This window comes from Rhinopithecus roxellana, chromosome 14, assembly GCF_007565055.1.
Source record: "Rhinopithecus roxellana isolate Shanxi Qingling chromosome 14, ASM756505v1, whole genome shotgun sequence".
Taxonomy (NCBI): Eukaryota; Metazoa; Chordata; class Mammalia; order Primates; family Cercopithecidae; genus Rhinopithecus; species Rhinopithecus roxellana.
In genome coordinates, this window is record NC_044562.1 from 3,170,611 (window position 1) to 3,189,394 (window position 18,784).

Here is an 18,784-nt window from a genome sequence, read left to right on the forward strand (position 1 = left end):
GTCAAATAGCATCACAAGCTACAGAGACTTCTTTCATGAAAGGAATACTCAATTGACATAGCAAACATGATTGCTATCTTATTTTAAGAAACTGCCACAGCCACTCCAACCTTCAGGTAACACCATCCCAACTGGTCAGCAGCCATCAACATAGAGGCAAGACACCCCCCCATCAGCAAAAAGATTACAGCTCACTGAAGGTTCAGATGATTGTTAGCATTTTTTAGCAATAAAGTATTTTTTAAATTAAGGTATCCACATTGCTTTCTAGATGTTATGCTATTGCATACTTAATTGACTACAGTATAAGCATAACTTTCATATGTACTAGTTAACAAAAATTTGTGTGACTCACTTGATTGCAATATTTGCTTTACTGCAGCAGCCTGGAACCAAGCCACAATATCTTTGAGGTATGTCTGTATTTTCAAAAGATTATTTACCTAATTGGCCTATCTTTTTTGGTTCAAATTAGATTTCTGAAACCAATATTGCTCTAACATGTTTCAATATCATCATTTCATTAACAATCTTTTTTAAAAAAAAGTTAACCAAAGTTTATTCAAGTTGTTTTTCTTCATTCCTTTACTTTTTCCTAATTATTCTGAATTAATGTGGAAACATCAAGAGCTCCAGTTATTTGGGGGCAAAATTTTTAAAATGATTCCAGAGAGCTTAGCAGGTTTTGAAAGGATCTTTATTTTATAAGATCATCTATGACTCACTGCAATAAATGTCAAGATTTAAATCACTTCTGAGATGAGTGTGAGCCAGTGCTCTAATCCAAAGAGTGTTTCTCTGCTTGTTTATTCCTTGTTTATTTATTTATTGAACATCATATTTTTGCTTTACCAGAAGATAAAACTTAGTTAAATGCAAGCAACTGCATTCTGGTCTCAAAGCCTGGCAAGCTAATGTTTATGGATCCCCAAAGTATTTCAACACTTCTAATTACGACTTGTATTATTTCAGCCTGCATAGCAACTCAATGAGGTACCTGCTCTAATTTTCTTCATTTCATAATGAGGAAACCGATGTGCAAAGAGATGAACTAACTGACCAAAAGTCTTGTAGAAGAAAAATACAATCAGAATGCTCTTTCAGGCTTAAAGCATTGTTTACAGAAACTACTGTGTGTATTTGACTTGAGACCCAGGCTCATAACTTCCCTCTGTGTCTTTTTAATCCTAACGTAATTTCAAATCTCGTGCAAAGTGGGGATGACAAGGCCCCAAGCTGTTTACCATTGGATAAGAGGGTTCATTATGGGTCTCATAACTGCCATGCCATATTCTGTATATTTTACTAAGCAGATGCAAATATTATTGTGGATTTGGCTGTAAGATTTGTAATTAGGCTAAGTCCAAGAACTTTACATTCCATTTTTCAAGTAACAAATTTCAGCAGCCTTTAGAGGTGGCTGGTACACATCTGAGGGTCTGTAACTATCGGGGGATAGCTTCCATGGATTATTGCTTCTCTGAGGGTCAGCCACAGATTTCATAAAGCAAATTTATGTTCACATTACACCATTTTCATAATCTCAAATGCAGGTAGCTAACCCTTTGTGATTTTTTATGTATCCAGGGAGAATAAGCTTAATAATAATATTAATATTCTTCAGCAATTTCATTTCTACCATCTTGATAATATGACATTAATTATAAGGGAAAGTTATTCCATGTTTTGAAGAATTGTTGGCTTTCTATAAAATGTTTCATTAATAGTTTTTCTTGTCATCTGAAATTGAATTTTTTCTACATCTATGAATAAATATGGTTATTTCTTTCTCTTCTCTATCCACACTATCAATTTGTATACATAATAATTTTTATTATCCTCCTTTTACTTCTTTTTAAAATTTTTTATGGTAAACTAAAGGCTGTGGTTTTAAGAACCTGGAAGATTCAGTCATGACCCAAAATACACAACTTGTCTGTTTGCTCATGGCACATTTAGATAACTTAGTGTTGCAGTAGGTAATCAGGCAGACATGAGCAGGGCAGGGGCCTCCCTCCCATCACCAGGAATGTCAGGTGATGGCCAGGCTGTTGTTACCTGTCTCTCTAAAATAATCGGTTACATCCAATGCCGGGGAAAGACAGTCTCCCAAAAGATAGCAGCTTCCCGATATCTCAGGATTTGGGTAAGTGGGCTCAAACATGTACGTTAAGAGGCAAAATGGCCAAGATTTTTTTTTTAATAATGCAACATTTTACTGGCTTCAGATAATTATCTTGAGATCCTAATCCTACCAAAACATTCTGCTTTTCTTAATTTGATCCTACTTTTTTTTGTTTGTTCATTTTAATAAAGGATGAAACAATATCCTGAGAAACTTTCTTTTATTTATTTATTTGTATTATACTTTACGTCCTAGGACACATGTGCACAACGTGCAGGTTTGTTACATATGTATACATATGCCATGTTGGTGTGCTGCACCCATTAACTCGTCATTTACATTAGCTATTTCTCCTAATGCTATCCCTCCCCCACCACCACCCCATGACAGGCCCTAGTGTGTGATGTTCCCCACCCTGTGTCCAGGTGTTCTCACTGTTCAGTTCCCACCTATGAGTGAGAACATGCGGTGTCAGGCTTTCTGTCCTTGCAATAGTTTGCTGAGAATGATGGTTTCCAGCTTCATCCATGTCCCTACAAAGGATATGAACTCATCCTTTTTCATGGCTGCAGAGTATTTCATAGTGTATATGTGCCACATTTTCTTAATCCAGTCTATCATTGATGGACATTTGGGTTGGTTCCAAGTCTTTGCTATTGTGAATAGTGCTGCAATAAACATACATGTACATGTGTCTTTATAGCTGCATGATTTATAATCCTTTGGGTATATACCCAGTAATGGGATGGCTGGGTCAAATGGTATTTCTAGTTCTAGATCCTTGAGGAATCGTCACACTGTCTTCAACAATGGTTGAACTAGTTTACAGTCCCACCAACAGTGTAAAAGTGTTCCTATTTCTCCACATCCTCTCCAGCACCTGTTGTTCCCTGACTTTTTAATGACTGCCATTCTAACTGGTGTGAGATGGTATCTCATTGTGGTTTTGATTTCCATTTCTCTGATGTAAAATGGTCAAGTTGTAATGTCTCTTATGTAACCTTCTAGGGACATTCAGCTGATAAGGGAAGAATTCCTCAAGTGAGCATGCACACATCTCCAGTAAACACATTGCACATGCAGCCCCTCCCAAGTGCTAGCAGGCCAATGTGCATGAGGACAGCCCACCCCAAGGGAAGAATTAGGAGAGAAGGGACACAAGCACACAGAAGCCTGCCAAAATATAAAACCGAAAGTCAAAGGTCAAACCATGCCCTTGATCTCTCAAGTTGCCCACTTGGCCCTTTCAAGTGTACTTTACTTCTTTTCATTCCTGCTCTAAAACTTTTTAATAAACTTTCACTCCTGCTCTAAAACCTGCCTCGATCTCTCCTGCATTATACCCCTCAGTTGAATTATTTCTTCTGAAGAGGCAAAAATTGAGGTTGCTACAGACCCATATGGATTCCCTGCTGGTAACATTAGCAAGCAGAAAAAATAAATTTGGCCTTTGCTACTGTTTACAGCAGTTACTACACTATTATTTTAATTATCTCATCATTTAAACCACACTTACTTCCAAAGAAGTTTGAGATAAATTGTAATACAAAACTATTTGAGGAAGAATGATAGAAAGTAGCAACACAATAAATGCAGATGAGAAACAAATTAGAATTTATTAAATATTTTTGTTACTTTAAACTTGATCAAATTTTTCTCAGAATTTCTTAGTAACCAAGGCAAAATGGGAAGCTGCATGGGGTTTGCAAACAAAATGAACACACACACAAAAACACATTTTGAAAGAGTCTGTTTGAGTGAAGTTATACATTTTTCTTTTTTTTCTCCCTTCCTTCCTTCCTTCCTTCCTTCCTTCCTTCCTTCCTTCCTTCCTTCCTTCCTTCCTTCCTTTCTTTTTCTTTCTCTCTCTCTCTCTCTTTTGTTTTTTTTTTCTGTCACCCAGGCTGGAGTGCAGCAGCATGATCATGGCTCACTGTAGCCTTAAACTCCCAGGTTCCAGCAACCCTCCCACCTCAGTCTTTCGAATAGGTGGAACTACAAGCATGCACCACCACACCCGGCTAATCTTTGTGTGTCTGTGTTTCTTGCAGAGGTGGAGTTTCACCATGTTGCCCAGGCTGGTCTTAAACTCCTGGGCTCAAGCAATCCTCCTACTTTACCTTCCCAAAGTGTTGGGATTACAGGCGTGAGTCACTGTGCCTCAGTGATTCATTTTTCAATTTGACTTAAGTAAGGACCATTTCTCTGACTAATATGTATATAATTTTGGAAGTTAAAACATTTTAGAAATAATACTATGACCTGACAGACCAAAACAGATGCCCTTTTATCAATAAAGACGGATCCATCGGTTTAGGAAACTAAGTTACCTGCAGGTCAGGTCACGGATTCAGGGCCCACCCAGCACAACAAATCTCTTAAATTCCTGTGGCTCTAAACTTCCTAACCGTGGGAGCTATCACACCCTTCCTAACTCTGATTTACAACCCAGACCACTGAAAAGACTTCAAATAAAATGTGACAACGCATTTGTCAGATAAGGTTTGAGACTTTGGGAAAGTTATAAATAATTTGTTTATGAAGTTTCAGGTCTACAAAATGCACTTTGCCCATTTTAAGAAATCATTGTTATCCTCTATATCTGACATTATATTTTGGGACCAAACACATCTAATTTAACTAATGCAGCATTCAAAGACAAAAATGCAGAAACTAAATGAATTTTGTCCCATAGGTATGGTATAACAAGAAATATTTGCTTTTTGTTCCCAGTTCAGGGCACATGGCTCCTAAAACCCTTGGATATTCCAAGTGGTAAAAGTATTTTTTGTTATTCATAACAAGCCCCCTTAGATCATAGGAGAGTTGATGCTAATGAAGTGACTTAGGTTGGGGCTCTGAGAGACATCTCACGATGGGGGAGCTGCTCATCAAAAAGACCAAGTGATCAGAGGGAGGAGAGGTGAAATTTTAGCTCTACCCACTGACCTCCCAGAGGGAGAGGAGGGCTGGGACTAAGCTTTATAAAAACAGTAAGACTCAGAGAGGTTCTGGGCTGATGAACACATCTAAGTACCGAGATATTGGCAGGTTCAGAGAAGGCAAGGAAGCTCCCCCATTTCCATGCCCTATGCATCTCTTCCATTGGCTGTTTCTGAGTTGTATCTTTATAATAAACTGGCAAACATAAAGGAAAGTGAAAGAAAGTTCTGAAAGTGCTCTAGCCAATTATGGAGCCTGCAAAGGGCACTGTGGAAATCCCTGAATTTATAGCTGGTACGTGCAAAGTAAGGGTGGTTTCTAGGATTTTTGACTGGCATCTGAAGTGGGGGCAGCCTTGTAGGCCAGAATATAAATTATATTAGTGTGTGGTTTCTCAAAGACAGGCATAAAAATCCTACAGCCATGGTTGACAAATTTTCTTTCAAAAATTTAAAATAAGTTTAGTCTCTTTAGTTTTCTAAACAAGGCTGAATATTTATAGTCTTTCTCTTATATGTTTTTTATTTTTCCTTAGTAACAATAATGAAAGGTGGCTGGTTTGAAATTTCAAGGATCTTTATGTGTCATACATGTATTTACTGGACAACAAGGCTCTTGGACATTTAATAAGTCGCAATAGAGCTGTAAACTTTTAAATGGTCAAAGGATATATTTTTGCAAGGTTTATTGGCTTCATAAATAAATCTTACTGAATAATATCACTTTACCACTTCCCTGGCTTGTATATAAACATTCTAACTTCTCTTTAGAGGATGATAAATATTAAGAACAAAATAACAGGATTAGAATGCAGTTTATGTTCTGAAAGCAAACTGAATAAAGTGAAACACATATTCTCTGGTCAAATTAAATGCAAATTCTTTTTCCAGTTTTTTTGTTTGTTTGTTTACATATTAGAACACTTGAATGTCTAGAATTGGCTTCTAACAAATGAACACAAATAAAGGATTTATTACACAAATATTTCGCACACTTTTAAATGCAATCCGGGATTGCTCAGAGGAGAATTCCCTCCATCAGAATACGCAGGGCTCTAGGTAAGTCTGACAGCCTGATCAAGTGCACTGTGTTTTGAGAATCTACTGGTACGGGAGGAGATTCTGGGTTTTAGCCTTTACTGGACCTGGCTGTCAAAGATTCTGGCCCTGGGTTCCAGACCTAACCATCCAGGGCTGCCCAGATTAGCCCTGTGGCTTCTTGGGAAAAGTCTTTGACTCAATCCTACACTGAGCCTGACTCCACATGTGCTGCCCCCAATATATTACCTTCTGATATCTGACTGTTCCTTTCTTCAATAATGGTCATAAATTTCTGGTCTATGCAGATTTCTATTTATTTATTTTTAACTGTTGCTATATGCTTGTTAATTTTTTTCAATCACTTCTCTGTATTTGTCATAGAATGGAGAATTTTCAGTTTGTACTCAATCTGTTATCTTTTTTTTTTTTTTTTTTTTGACACGGAGTCTCACTGTGTTGCCAGACTGGAGTGCAGTGGCACAATCTCAGATCACTGCAACCTCCACCTCCTGGGTTCAAGCAATTCTCTTGCCTCAGTCTCCTGAGTAGCTGGGATTACAGGCACGTGCCACCATGCCTGGCTAATTTTTGTATTTTTAGGAGATACAGCGTTTCACCATGTTGGTCAGGCTGGTCTTGAACTCCTGACCTTGTGATCTGCCCGCCTCAGCCTCCCAAAATGTTGAGATTACAGGTGTGAGCCACTGCTCCCAACCTCAATCTGTTATCTTAAACTAGAAGTTGATATTCCGATCCACAATATAGCCATGCAAAACCAATAGAAATTTGTATAATGTAATGATTAATAATAATTGGTAGGAAATTGAGTTTGCTTTTGCTTACAACTTTCTTCTATTGAGGTTTGAGGGGGTTTGTTTTGTTTTGTTTTGTTTGAGACCGGGTCTTACTCTGTCACCCAGGCTGGAGTACAGTGGTGCAATCATGGCTCACTGCAGCCTCTACCTCCTGAGCTCCCATCAATCCTCCTGCCTCAGCCTCCCAAGTAGCTCAAACTACAGGTATGAGCCACCCACATGCCACTAATTTTTCTTTCTTCTTATTTATTTTATTTTTTTGTAGCCACGAGATCTCACTATTTTGCCTCAGCTGGTCTTGTACTCCTGGGTTCAAGTGATCCTCTCGCTTTGGCCTCTCAAAGTGTTAGAATTACAGGTGTGAGCCACTATGCCTGCCCCCCATAAAGTTATTTTAAAAAAGATTTAATAGGTGAACATATTCATAAGGTCATAAACTAAAAACAGACTTTTTTCTTTTTTTAAAAAAATTTTCCACACAACATGGATGTATAAAAACAGATTGTCATGAAAAGTTTTGTAATGTGGGTATAATAAACATGAGTGATGTTGAATCAAGTTTAGCCTAAAGCTATCTACTTATATATTTCAAGTCTGGCTTAAAGGTTTCTCTGTGCATAGCGAACTATCACCTAAATGGAGATGTAAGCAAACTGTAACCTGCTCTGGTGCTAATCATCACATTTTGGCCAAAGAAGATAAATTGTTCAAACCCTGCTCAAATAAGGCAAATGCTAGGCTGTAAACAACCTGGCTGTTTCTGTACCTCACTTCCATTCTCTGTATGTCACTTTCCTTTTTCTGTCCATAAATCTTCCACCACGTGGCTGTGCTGGAGTATCTCTGAGCCTATTATGGCTTGGGAGGCTGCCCAATTTGTGAATCATTCTTTGCTCAATTATACTCTGATAAATTTAATTTGGTTAAGGATTTTCTTTTAACATATTTAAACAAAATTATGGGAGGATATTGTTTTGGAGTGAGCTCATGCACTAGGCCCCCACAGACCAGAACAAACCAAAAAATAGTCACTTCTGATAAATGTGACATAATAAAAAAGAAGACTTTAAGGAAACAGATATCCTAGAACAGACTAGGTTTTGTTTTTCTCCTGTAACTCTAACCCGTAAAAAAAAATTACTGAAGTCCTTGTTCTTATCTTACAAAATCCACTATTGTGCTATTTTCCAGTGGGTTTTAAAACCAAATAAGGACATTTATGATGGTGATAGTTACATCAATGACTAAAGTTTTGGTCAATCTTTCAAAATTGAGAAGATGACCAAAAAGGGGATTGTTAAATTAACTTTAGCCTAAACTTGCCTCCTTACATATTTTAAGTACAGTCTAAAGCTGTCTTTGTAAGTCATGAACTGTAACCTAAATGGAGGCATAAGCAGACTGTAACCTACTCTTGTGCTAATCACCACATTTTGGCCAATCAAAGGAGACCAACTGTTCAAACCATGTTAAAATAAGGCAAAAGCTGGGCTGTACCCAATCAGGCTGTTTCTGTACCTCACTTCTATTTTCTGCACATCACTTTACTTTCTCTGTGTACAAATTTTCCAACTACATGCCTGTGCTGGAGTCTCTGTGAGCCCATTCTGACTTGAGAGGCTGCCTGACTCATGATTTTGTTCTTTGCTCAACTAAACTCTATTAAATTTAGTTTGGCTCATGATTTTTTTTTTTTTTTTTTTTTTTTAACAGTGTGTTCTGCACATGATGGGGTTTATTGTAAGGTAATCCCATTTGCCCATCACGCTGGAAAATGCCCTCATGTCAGACTCTTTAGGTTGTGCAGATAACAGAGTAGACTTGTCCAGCCTCCTGCATGGGGACTGCTAGCTAAATAATAGCGCAAGTGGATAAACACTTATTTAATGCTTTTTGGTTTCACTATAGTAAGATTCTCCCCGAGGCCTGAAAGCTTAAGGAGATGAGTAACTCCTCCCTTCTCAGACCCAGTACCAAAGCACAAGGCCACTTACATTAGCAGCGAGCATCAGCAAAATAGCAGAAGCAGGAAGAGAGCTGGCCAGAAGACAGCTACCCTGGTGGGAAGACACATACCCCTGAAGATCGAGAAAGAAGCCATCCAGGTACAACTTAGCAGTTATGTCTGACTAGGACACTTCCTGTTTACAGGAGACTATAAAACCTTTGTCTCATCCTCACTTGGTGCTGATGCCATTTTAGGCCTCAGCCCACCTGCACCCAGGCGCTCATTAAAACAGCGTGTTGCTCCACACCCCCTCGTGTTGTCTGTTGTGCTCTTGGGGTTCAAACCAATACAAAAATTTTACATTCTGGTCCCGAAATCTGGGAGGGGCTCAGGTCAGAATCCTCTGTGGACCTACCCCTCCACCTCAAAGAGCAGCCCGACAAAGGAAACTCCTCATCCTCCAGTCACCCCTCTGCATGCACATCGGTCACGGATCTCACCTACCAGTAAGTTTCCTGGGAGCCCTGTTAACAGGGAAAAATCTGCATGGACTCTCTTGGTTTCTCCGGTCCAAAAATCCAACGTTGGTCCAAGAAGGTTCCAGTGTGTGCTAGGCAGTTGCTGATCATCTGGTCTTAGGGGGACGCCTATAAGTCATTTGATCCCGTTCGGAGAACGAAAAAGGCAGCAGTGAAGATCGCTCCTTTTATCGTCTCCCTCCAGCCGTCCAGGATGGTCTCCTTCTTCTCTTTTCTCCTGTGCCTACCCTCTGTTATGGGAAACTCCTAGTCCTCCATTCCAAAACACAGCCCTCTAGGCTGCCTCATAAAAAACCCCTGCAAACCTTAGGCCTCAGGCAAGATATCCACCCTAAGCACCTTGTCTTTTTTTACAATACAGCCTGGCGGCAGTACAAATTAAATAATGCATCTAAATGGCCCACAAATAAAACATTTGACTTTACAATTTTAACTAACTTAAGCAATTATTGCTGATGACTGGAGAAACAGGGAGAAATTCCTTATGTCTAGGCCTTTTTGCACTCAGATCACAACCTGACCTCTACAATTCTTGCTCACCTGTTCAAATTCTTCTCTTCCATTCTCGCCATCCAGATCGCCTTTCTCCTCCCAACCCTACCTTTTCTTCCTCATTCAATCCAGCAGACTGCTGTCCACCCCTCCCAGCCCCTACCTCTTTCTCTCAACCGCCTGCTATAACCCATTGTCTTCTCATTCACCATCTTCCCAGTCAGCTGTATCCACTTCTTTTCCTACACGGTCCCCTTAGGACAATTCTAGCATTGCCTGTACTCATTCTCCTTCCTCACTGCCCTCTCCTGAAGCCTATAAACCCATCCTGCCTCCTTACGCCCCTATCTATCCTCTACTGCTTATCAACTCAACCCGCTTCCCCCTTCATACCCTCAGCAGGAACCACTGCTGGCTTCTTCCTTCTCTCCCGCCCATACTTGCTCAGGCGACATCTTTAGCCCATGCCCCACCCTTACTTCAGCGCCTGTGCTAGAGTGCCCCCTTCAGGAAGTAGAAGGAACTGAAAGTATGATTAGAGTTCATGTTCCCTTCTCATTGACCTCTCCCAAATTAACAAAATACTCAGAAGACCCCACCTCATATTAGGGAGTTTCAGTACCTTACCCAGTCTTATAAACTAACCTGGCATGACCTCTACATTACCCTCTCTTCCACCGTCACCCCAGAAGACCAAGGCCGTATCTGGACCCTAGCTCAGGCGCATGCTGATGCAATTCACCCCCAAACTCCTGCCCAGCCTAGTGGTGCAGAGGCAGTTCCCAACCAGGACCCCCACTGGGATTATCAAGATGGGGCCTCTGGATGCCGCCATCAAGATCACATGATTGTGTGTCTCCTTGCATGACTCAAAAAGGGTGCCCATAAAGTAGTAAACTATGAAAAATTTTCAGAAATCACCTAAGGTCCTGATGAAAACCCAGCCCTTTTCCTCTCTTGTTTAACTGAAAAATTTTCAGAAATCACCTAAGGTCCTGATGAAAACCCAGCCCTTTTCCTCTCTTGTTTAACTGAAGCCATAAGAAAATATACCAACCTAAGCCCAGCCAGCCCAAAAGGAACCACTATCTTAAACCTTCGGTTCATCTCCCAATTCACCCTAATATTTGACGCAAACTTCAGAAGCTTGATGACGGTCCTCAAACCCCACAAGGAGACCTTCTTACTTTAGCCTTCAAAGTCTTTAACAATCATGATGAGGAAAGTAAAAGGCAAAAAAACAGGCAGAGTTTCAAATGCTTACCTCCACCATCAGGGGTCCTGCAGGCCCGCAGGGCTGCAGTTCCACATGGAAGCCGCCTAGCAATCCACCTCCACCTGGCGCCTGTTTCAAGTGCGGCAATGAAGTCTACTGGTCCAGACAATGCCCAAACCCAAGTAAGCCCACGAGGCCATGTCCTCTCTGTGGAGGACTCCACTGGAGGTTGGACTGTGAGCGGACCCCACAAGGACCGCCCCCATTCCTTCCTAAGCCGGCCAAAACCTCCTACTCGGATCTCATCAGCCTTGCCACTGAAGACTTGATGGTGCCCTGAAATGGACACCCTGGCAACTACCATCTCTTCATCCCAACCAAGGGTAACCCTGATGGCGGTGGGTAGGCCAGTATGTTTTTTAATTAATACCAGGGCAACCTACACGGCTTTACCTAATTTTTCAGGACCCACCACGTTCTCCCAAGTCTCTGTTGTAGAAATTAATAGAAAAGTCTCCAAACCCCAAGCCACCCCTCCACTTTTCTGCTCCCTGCCACCTTTTCCTTCACTCACTCTTTCTTACTCCTGTCCTCATGCCAAACTCCGCTCCTTTCAAAACTCCACACTACTCTTCACTTCTGTGTTCCCCACAGTACCCAACACATCAACCCAGACCCCTCCAGGGCTTTTAACTTTATTCTACTCCTCCAACCTCCCACCTTAAAACATGCAACTTTTCCTTATCCCCCATCTGTAACCTCGCTGTTTAGAACACTTCCACACACTCAGTCAGAAAACACCACACCCCTCCACATGGCCCTTAAAAAACCCACCCAGTTCCTGTCACAGAAGCAGTATCCCATCCCCTAAGCAACTCTCATAGGCCTAAAGCCTATCATTTCTTGCCTCCTCACCAGTCACCTACTCCACCCAACAAACTCCTTTTAAAACAGTTATATCTGTTAAAAAGCCAGATGAAACTTATCGCTTAGTCCAGGACCTCAGACTCATTAACCAAGCTGTACTCCCAGTATGTCCAGTAGTTCCTAACCCATATACTTTACTTTCCGCAGTTCCCTCCAATACCACCCAATTTTCTATTCTAAACCTAAAAGTTGCTTTTTTTTTTTTTTTAAACAATTCCTTTACACCTTGATTCCCCAAATCTGTTTGCCTTTACATGGGAAAACCCCAACTCCCACGTTTCACGTCAGCTCACCTGGTGCGTACTACCTCAAGGTTTCAGGGACAGCCCCCACCTTTTTGGACAGGCCCTTGCTAGTGACCTCTGTACCTTATCCCTAAAACCATCCACTCTACTTCAATGTGTTAATAATCTGCTCCTGTGTAGCCCCTCTCAAAAAGATTGCAACCCCCACACTATCTCTCTCTTTTAAACTTCTTGACAAAACAGGGATATTAGATCTCCTATAAGAAAGCACAAATATGCATCCCCTTAGTTACGTATCTAGGTCTAGCTCTTACCCCGTGAACCCAAGGGCTCACAGCCGACTGCATATCCCTCCTCCAATCCCTCCTGCCTCCGCGAACTAAGCAAAAAAATCTCTTTTTCTAGGATTCTCGGGATATTTTAGGCTCTAGGTTCCCTCCTTCGCTCTACTTGCCAAACCATTATACCAAGCTGCTAATGCCCCCTCCATGAGCATTTAAAATCTGCACAGCCTATTACCTAGCCTTTCCTTCTACTCCAGAAGGCTCTCACCTCAGCCCCCATCCTCACTCTCCCAGATCTCACCAAACCTTTCTCCCTCTATACCGACAAACAGCATAGAGTTACGCTAGGTGTTCTAACCCAGGCTAAAGGACCCACCCCCAGGTTATTGCCTACCTCTCTAAACAGCTTAAAGCCTCAGTTCTTGGATGTCCCGCTGCCTCCGAGCATTGGCAGCAGCTGCTGTCCTCACCCTTAAAAGCCTAAAACTATCTCTCCATGCCAACCTAACAGTTTATTCAACCCATAACATCAAAGACTTGCCAACTCACCGCAGTGTACTACGTCTCATCTCTGCCCCACGACTCCTCCAATTGTATGTTCTAGTCATAGAAATCCCCCAAATCACTATGCTAACCAGCTCCCGTCTAAACCCACCCATGCTTTTACCTGAAGCTACAACAGCTGAAGACCCTACGCACTTCTGTGTGAACACTGTTCAAACCTTTCTTCTACTTTGTCCAAACCTAACAGACCAACCTCTTCTTTACTTGGTTTGTAGATGGCAGCTCCTTCCTACATCAAGGACGCCAGCATGCTGGCTATACTATAGTGTCCCCGCCCCACCCCACATACTATTGAAGCCAATCCACTCCCCCTAGGCACTACCTCTCAAAAAGCTGAACTCATTGCCTATCCTAAAGCTCTCATACTGACAGGCGGACAACAAATTAACATATATTCAAATTCTCATTATACGTTCCATATAGTACAGTCACATTCGTCTATCTGGAAAAAACTGGGTTTCCTAACAGCAAAAAACGCTCCTGTCATAAATGACTCTCTCATCAACAAACTCCTTCAAGCTGCCAGGCTCCTGCAGAAAGTTGCCATCATTCATTGCAGGGGCCACCACACCCCAGACAATCATATATCCGTTGGAAATGCGCTAACAGATTAGGTAGCGAAAGAAATAGTCCTGCAACCCATGCAAGGCCAGTTTCTGTCCCTGTCCTTGTTCTCTCCTCTTTACACCTCAGAAGAAAAGGAGAACCTCTGAGCCCAAAACCTTCAAAAGCAAGGACCATGGTATGTCAAGGAAAGGTGCTTCGTTCTTCCTCACTCTCAAAACCTTCCTCACCTGCAAGAGCCTCCACAACTCTTTCCACGTCGGTTACAAACCTCTCTTGCAACTTCTCCGTCCTGTTCTTACTTGTCCCCACCTTTTCAGCCATTTCTGAGAAATTACCCAGTCCTGCTCTATCTGCCACTCAGTGTCACCCCAAGACTCCCTCCAGTCGCCACCTTTTCCTACTCATCAAGCCTGGAGCCAGGTACCAAGGCAAGATTGGTGAGTAAACCTCACTCACAGGCCATCCAATAAATGGCTCTGCTATCTTCTAGTCTTTGTCTATACTTTCTCTGGCTAAGTAAAAACATTCCCAACAACTTCAAAAGGTGCAAATGTTGTCACACAAACTCTCATCATGCATATAATTCCCCATTTTGGACTCCCAACATCCATCCAGCTGAATAACAGGCCCGCCTTCATCAGCCAAATTACCCAAGTATCTCTACATCCTTAAATATGAAGTAGGTTCTCCACACACCCTACAGGTCTCAATCTTCAGGCAAAGTTGAAAAAATTAACTCTGTCCTTAAAGCCCAACTCACCAAGCTGGCTGTAAAAACCCACCAGCCATGGACAAAACAATCTCCCTTTTGCCCTCATGAGACTCCGCACAACACCAAAAGCACCCTCTTTTTATCGTCCCTTTAAAATCGTGTATGGCGGAACTTCTATCTTAAGGCCTCCACCCTTACCAAACTCTAAGCCACTCAGAAATTACCTCTCCTCCTTAATCCAGACACAGTCTTTCACGCGTGAAGCAGCAAATGAGGCCATGCCTCTCCCTGTTGACACCTCCTTGTCCTCTCAACATAACTGTCTTGCAGGCACAGACGCGTTTCCAGACAATCCAGATGATGCTCCTACTACAACGACACAGTGGATACAAACCCGTCTCTCAGCAATACCCCAAAAATTAAGGTTTTCTTTTTCCAAGGTGCCCACACCACCCCCTCTATCACGCCTGAAGTAGTTATTGAGAAAGTTGCCCCTTTTCCCTTTGATCTATAACCAAATAGACAGGAATGTAAGATTCTCCCTGGGGCCTGAAAGCTTAAGGAGATGAATAACTCCTCCCTTCTCAGGCCCACTACTAAGGCACAAGGCTACTGAAGTCAGCAGAAGCAGGCAAAGAGCCTGCTTTTCGGCAAGACAGCAGAAACAGGAAAAGAGCCGGCAGAAAGACAGCTACCCTGTACTGAAGACACATGCCCCTTAAGACTGAGAAAGAGGCCATCCAGGTACAATATAGCAGTTATGTCTGACTAGAACACTTCCTGTTTACAGGAGACTATAAAACTTTTGTCCTGTCCTCACTTGGTGCTGACACCATTTTAGGCCTCAGCCTTCCTGCACCCAGGCACTCATTAAAACAGCATGTTGCTCCACACCGCCTCGTGTTGTCTGTTGGCGTGCTCTGGGGGTTCAAACCGACACAGAAACCTTACAACTGTCATTAATTGAGTTGGTTACCCCAAATTCATATGTTAAAGCCCTGAACTCCAATGTGAGTATATTTGGGGATAGGCCTATACATTAGTAATTAAGGTTAAGTGCGGTCATAAGGGTGAGGCCTTGATATGGTAGAACTGGTATCTTTAGGTGTCCTTATGAGATGTGTGAGAGACAACAGAGAACTCTCCTCCAGTACACAAAAGAAAGGCCATGTGAGGACATAGTGAGAAGGCAGCCAAGAGGGGAAGTCAAGAGGAGAAACCTCACCAGAAACCAACCCTGACAGCACTTTGCACCTTGATCATGAATTTCCAGCCTCCAGTACTGGGAAAAAATAAATTTATATTGTTTAAGCCACCCAGTCTGTGGTGTTTGCTATGGCAGTCTGGAGACCCTTTCTTCTCCCTTTTCTGGAAACGAATCCTCCAGTTATCTCCCAAAATGGGGTGTGGGAGTATTCACCTGGCAGCATCAAGTGGGCAAGGGGATCTGATATTCTAATTATATTTTAAACCGAATTTCAACAAATATTTTTTTAAAATTCATATCTTCATCACTACTTCTGGAGGTGTGAGGAATAAACTCTGACCTTTTTCCTGTCTTGCTCAAATTCCTAAGAGGCCTGGGGATTGAGTAACACCCTACAAACCATAAAATCTCACCAGATGGGTTTTATTTGATCCTATATAACACAGCTTACTTTCTAACCTTACTCTGGCATAACATCAAATGACAGATAAAGAAGAAAATCAAAATATTTTACCCCAAAATATGTCTCTTTGACATATTTTGAGTGGCCCTACAAAGCCTTCTGTTGTGAAGGAAAATTCGCATCTGTCAAGAATATGATGAACATCACTAAATCTTATCCTTTTCAGTCTCTTCCAATCCTGAAAGAGATGAACTGGGAGACTAGAACCCTTTACAGGTATGAATAGGAAACAACTGCCATCTATTGCCTCTAAGGGCAGCCACCTATGAGACTTTATCTACATAATAAGAACCTCGGTTTCCATCACCCTTTATCTTCCTCCAGACACTCCTTTCTATTGATTTCAGGTTTTTAGATAATAACTCTTTCAACCAATTGCCAATGAGAAAATCTTTGACTCCACCTATAACCCTATGACCTATAAACTCCTACACTACCCACCCGTGCTCCTGTCCCGTCCTCACCCCCAAACCTATGGATGCCTCACATGTGTAGATTAATGTCTTTTGTCAACCCAACCACCTTGGGCACATGTTCTTAGGACCTCTTGAAACTGTGCCTTGGGTCATGACCACTCGTATTTGCCTCAGAATATTTTACAGAATAATTTACTCTTCAAATATTTTACAGAATTTGACTCTTTTCATGGTCAGGTGATTAGCAGGGTAAAGATGGCTTTTTTATTTTTTTGCCATTGGGAGATTAGGATTTGGTTTACTTTTTTTTTTTTTTTTTTTTTTTTTTTGATACCGGCAATTACCGCTTGTCTATCTGGCAGCCAACTCCCCAGATATTATTATCATCTCCTTTGTCATTCTGTTTTGTCCTTTGGGGTTTAGACTTTGTAATTTTTTTTTCTATTCTATTCAGAATTCTTTAGTGAGATTTTAGAAAAAAGAGTAGTTACATGCATGTGTTCAGTCCTAAATCAATTGGAAAATTATGTCTCTTTGGTAGTGTGATTAATTTTTTATTTCTTTGTATTTTACTTATGTAGTACATTAATTTTGGATTTCTTTGCATCTTTCTTTACTGGCAGTCCATGAGGATAAGGATGGTGAATGTTTTTATTCTTTTTTTTTTTCTTTTTATTTTTCTTTCTTTTTTTTTTTTTTTTTTTTTTTTTTTTTTTTTTTTTGATACAGGGTGTTACCCTGTCATCCAGGCTGAAGAACAGTGGCATGATTTGGGCTCACTGCAGCCTCAACCTCCCAGGCTCAATCTAACCTCCCACCTCAGCCTCTCAAGTATCTGGGACTACAGGTGTGTGCCACCATGCTTGGCTAATTTTTACTTTTTTTTTTTTGTAGAGATGGGATCTCATCATGTTGGCCTGTCTGGTCTGGAACTCCTGCACTCAAGCAATCCACTCACCTCAAACTGTCAAAGTGCTGGGATTATAGGTGTGTGTCACCATGCCCAGCCCTTATTCAGTTTTATGTCCTCAGAGCTCCCACAGTCATCACATATAGCAAATAATCAATAATTACTTTTTAAAAAAACAAGATACTCCCCAGATTTTAATGATTTGCCAGTTGCCGTAGTTTTTTCTATGCAAAAGTCCAGCTTTCCCCACTCCATTTCCCTTCCAGTCACGTTGATTTTCTTTCTAATTACTGGTCAAGATTCAAATGAAATGAAGCAATAAAGACATTTGTATGTTTGCTTATAAAAGAATAAGCTTTCAAAAAGGATTTGAAAACTTGAGTTTTCCCTAAGTCCTTAAAATAGTTCCAAATAGCACCACTCCAATTACCAAAATATCATTAATTTTTTTGAGTACCTTAAATTTTAAACAATGCTGAATATTTAAGCCAATTAAATGACTTTTTTCAAAATGTTAACACATTTACCATATAAAACTATCTTAAATACCACCAATAGTATATATAACTCTCTTTAAGATAGCACATTTCAGACTAAAAACAGCATCAGCTATGTCATTTTCAGTAACATGAAGCTAAAATTTAAATAGATCACCAAAGATTAAATTGAAATGAGCAAAAACATGATTGGTGCTTTACACCTTTAGCATGTCAAAATGTTCATTATATCAAATAATTAAATTATAGAAAATTCATTTCAGTTGATTTTTATGAAATGTATTCAGTTGTAAATTAATACAATGCATATGTTTTTCATAGGTGTGATAAATATTACATTTAAAGTATGACAGAAAAATAATAACATATATGTTATTTTTATATAAATAACCTTGTTATGCTCACCGTAGCAATCTTTGAGTTAACAAATTTAAGGTAAAAGTGTACCTCCTTTTTACTATTATAGATTAAAATAGAAAATCACGATGCTCTTCAATAATATTTTGATTTTATGACCTGTGTTTATAATTAAATGATAATATCTTTACAATTCATTTGGAAAAACTTCAGTGTTTTGTACTTACCTACAATGTCCTTCATAAGGCCTACAATACTTTCATCTCCTGTAATCCAAGGACGCCTCCCCACTTCATGACCATAGGCTGCTCTGAAATTGAAAAGGGACATAAACATTTCTTAGCTTTTGTGTGCATGTGTGTGATTATTTCAAATATCAGCTTTAGCAAATAAACATTTCTATGTGGACCTTTCTATGTGTTAGTAATTATATAAAATCAAGCTTTTTTAAAACAAAAAATATAATACTTGGGATTAATGTCTTTTAACTTCTCTTTTAAAATTTATTTTCTTTTTG

At 40.5% G+C, this 18,784-nt stretch overlaps 1 protein-coding gene and 1 long non-coding RNA gene across 4 annotated transcripts in view; both read right to left on the reverse strand.

Annotated features, from left to right (window-relative positions):
* KYNU (kynureninase) overlaps positions 1-18,784 on the reverse strand; it is a 162,503-nt gene that overhangs the window by 89,694 nt on the left and 54,025 nt on the right. For all 3 annotated transcript variants that reach the window (XM_010353829.2, XM_030916883.1, XM_030916882.1), the window contains one exon: positions 18,495-18,577. In XM_010353829.2, the coding sequence (XP_010352131.1) occupies positions 18,495-18,577 (83 nt within the window). The remainder of the gene's footprint in view (positions 1-18,494; positions 18,578-18,784) is intronic.
* On the reverse strand, positions 8,608-17,212 carry LOC115893274. The gene is made up of 2 exons (XR_004053263.1): positions 11,167-17,212; positions 8,608-9,518 (listed from the first exon to the last, which is right to left on the reverse strand). It is a non-coding gene; the product is annotated as an uncharacterized LOC115893274 (long non-coding RNA).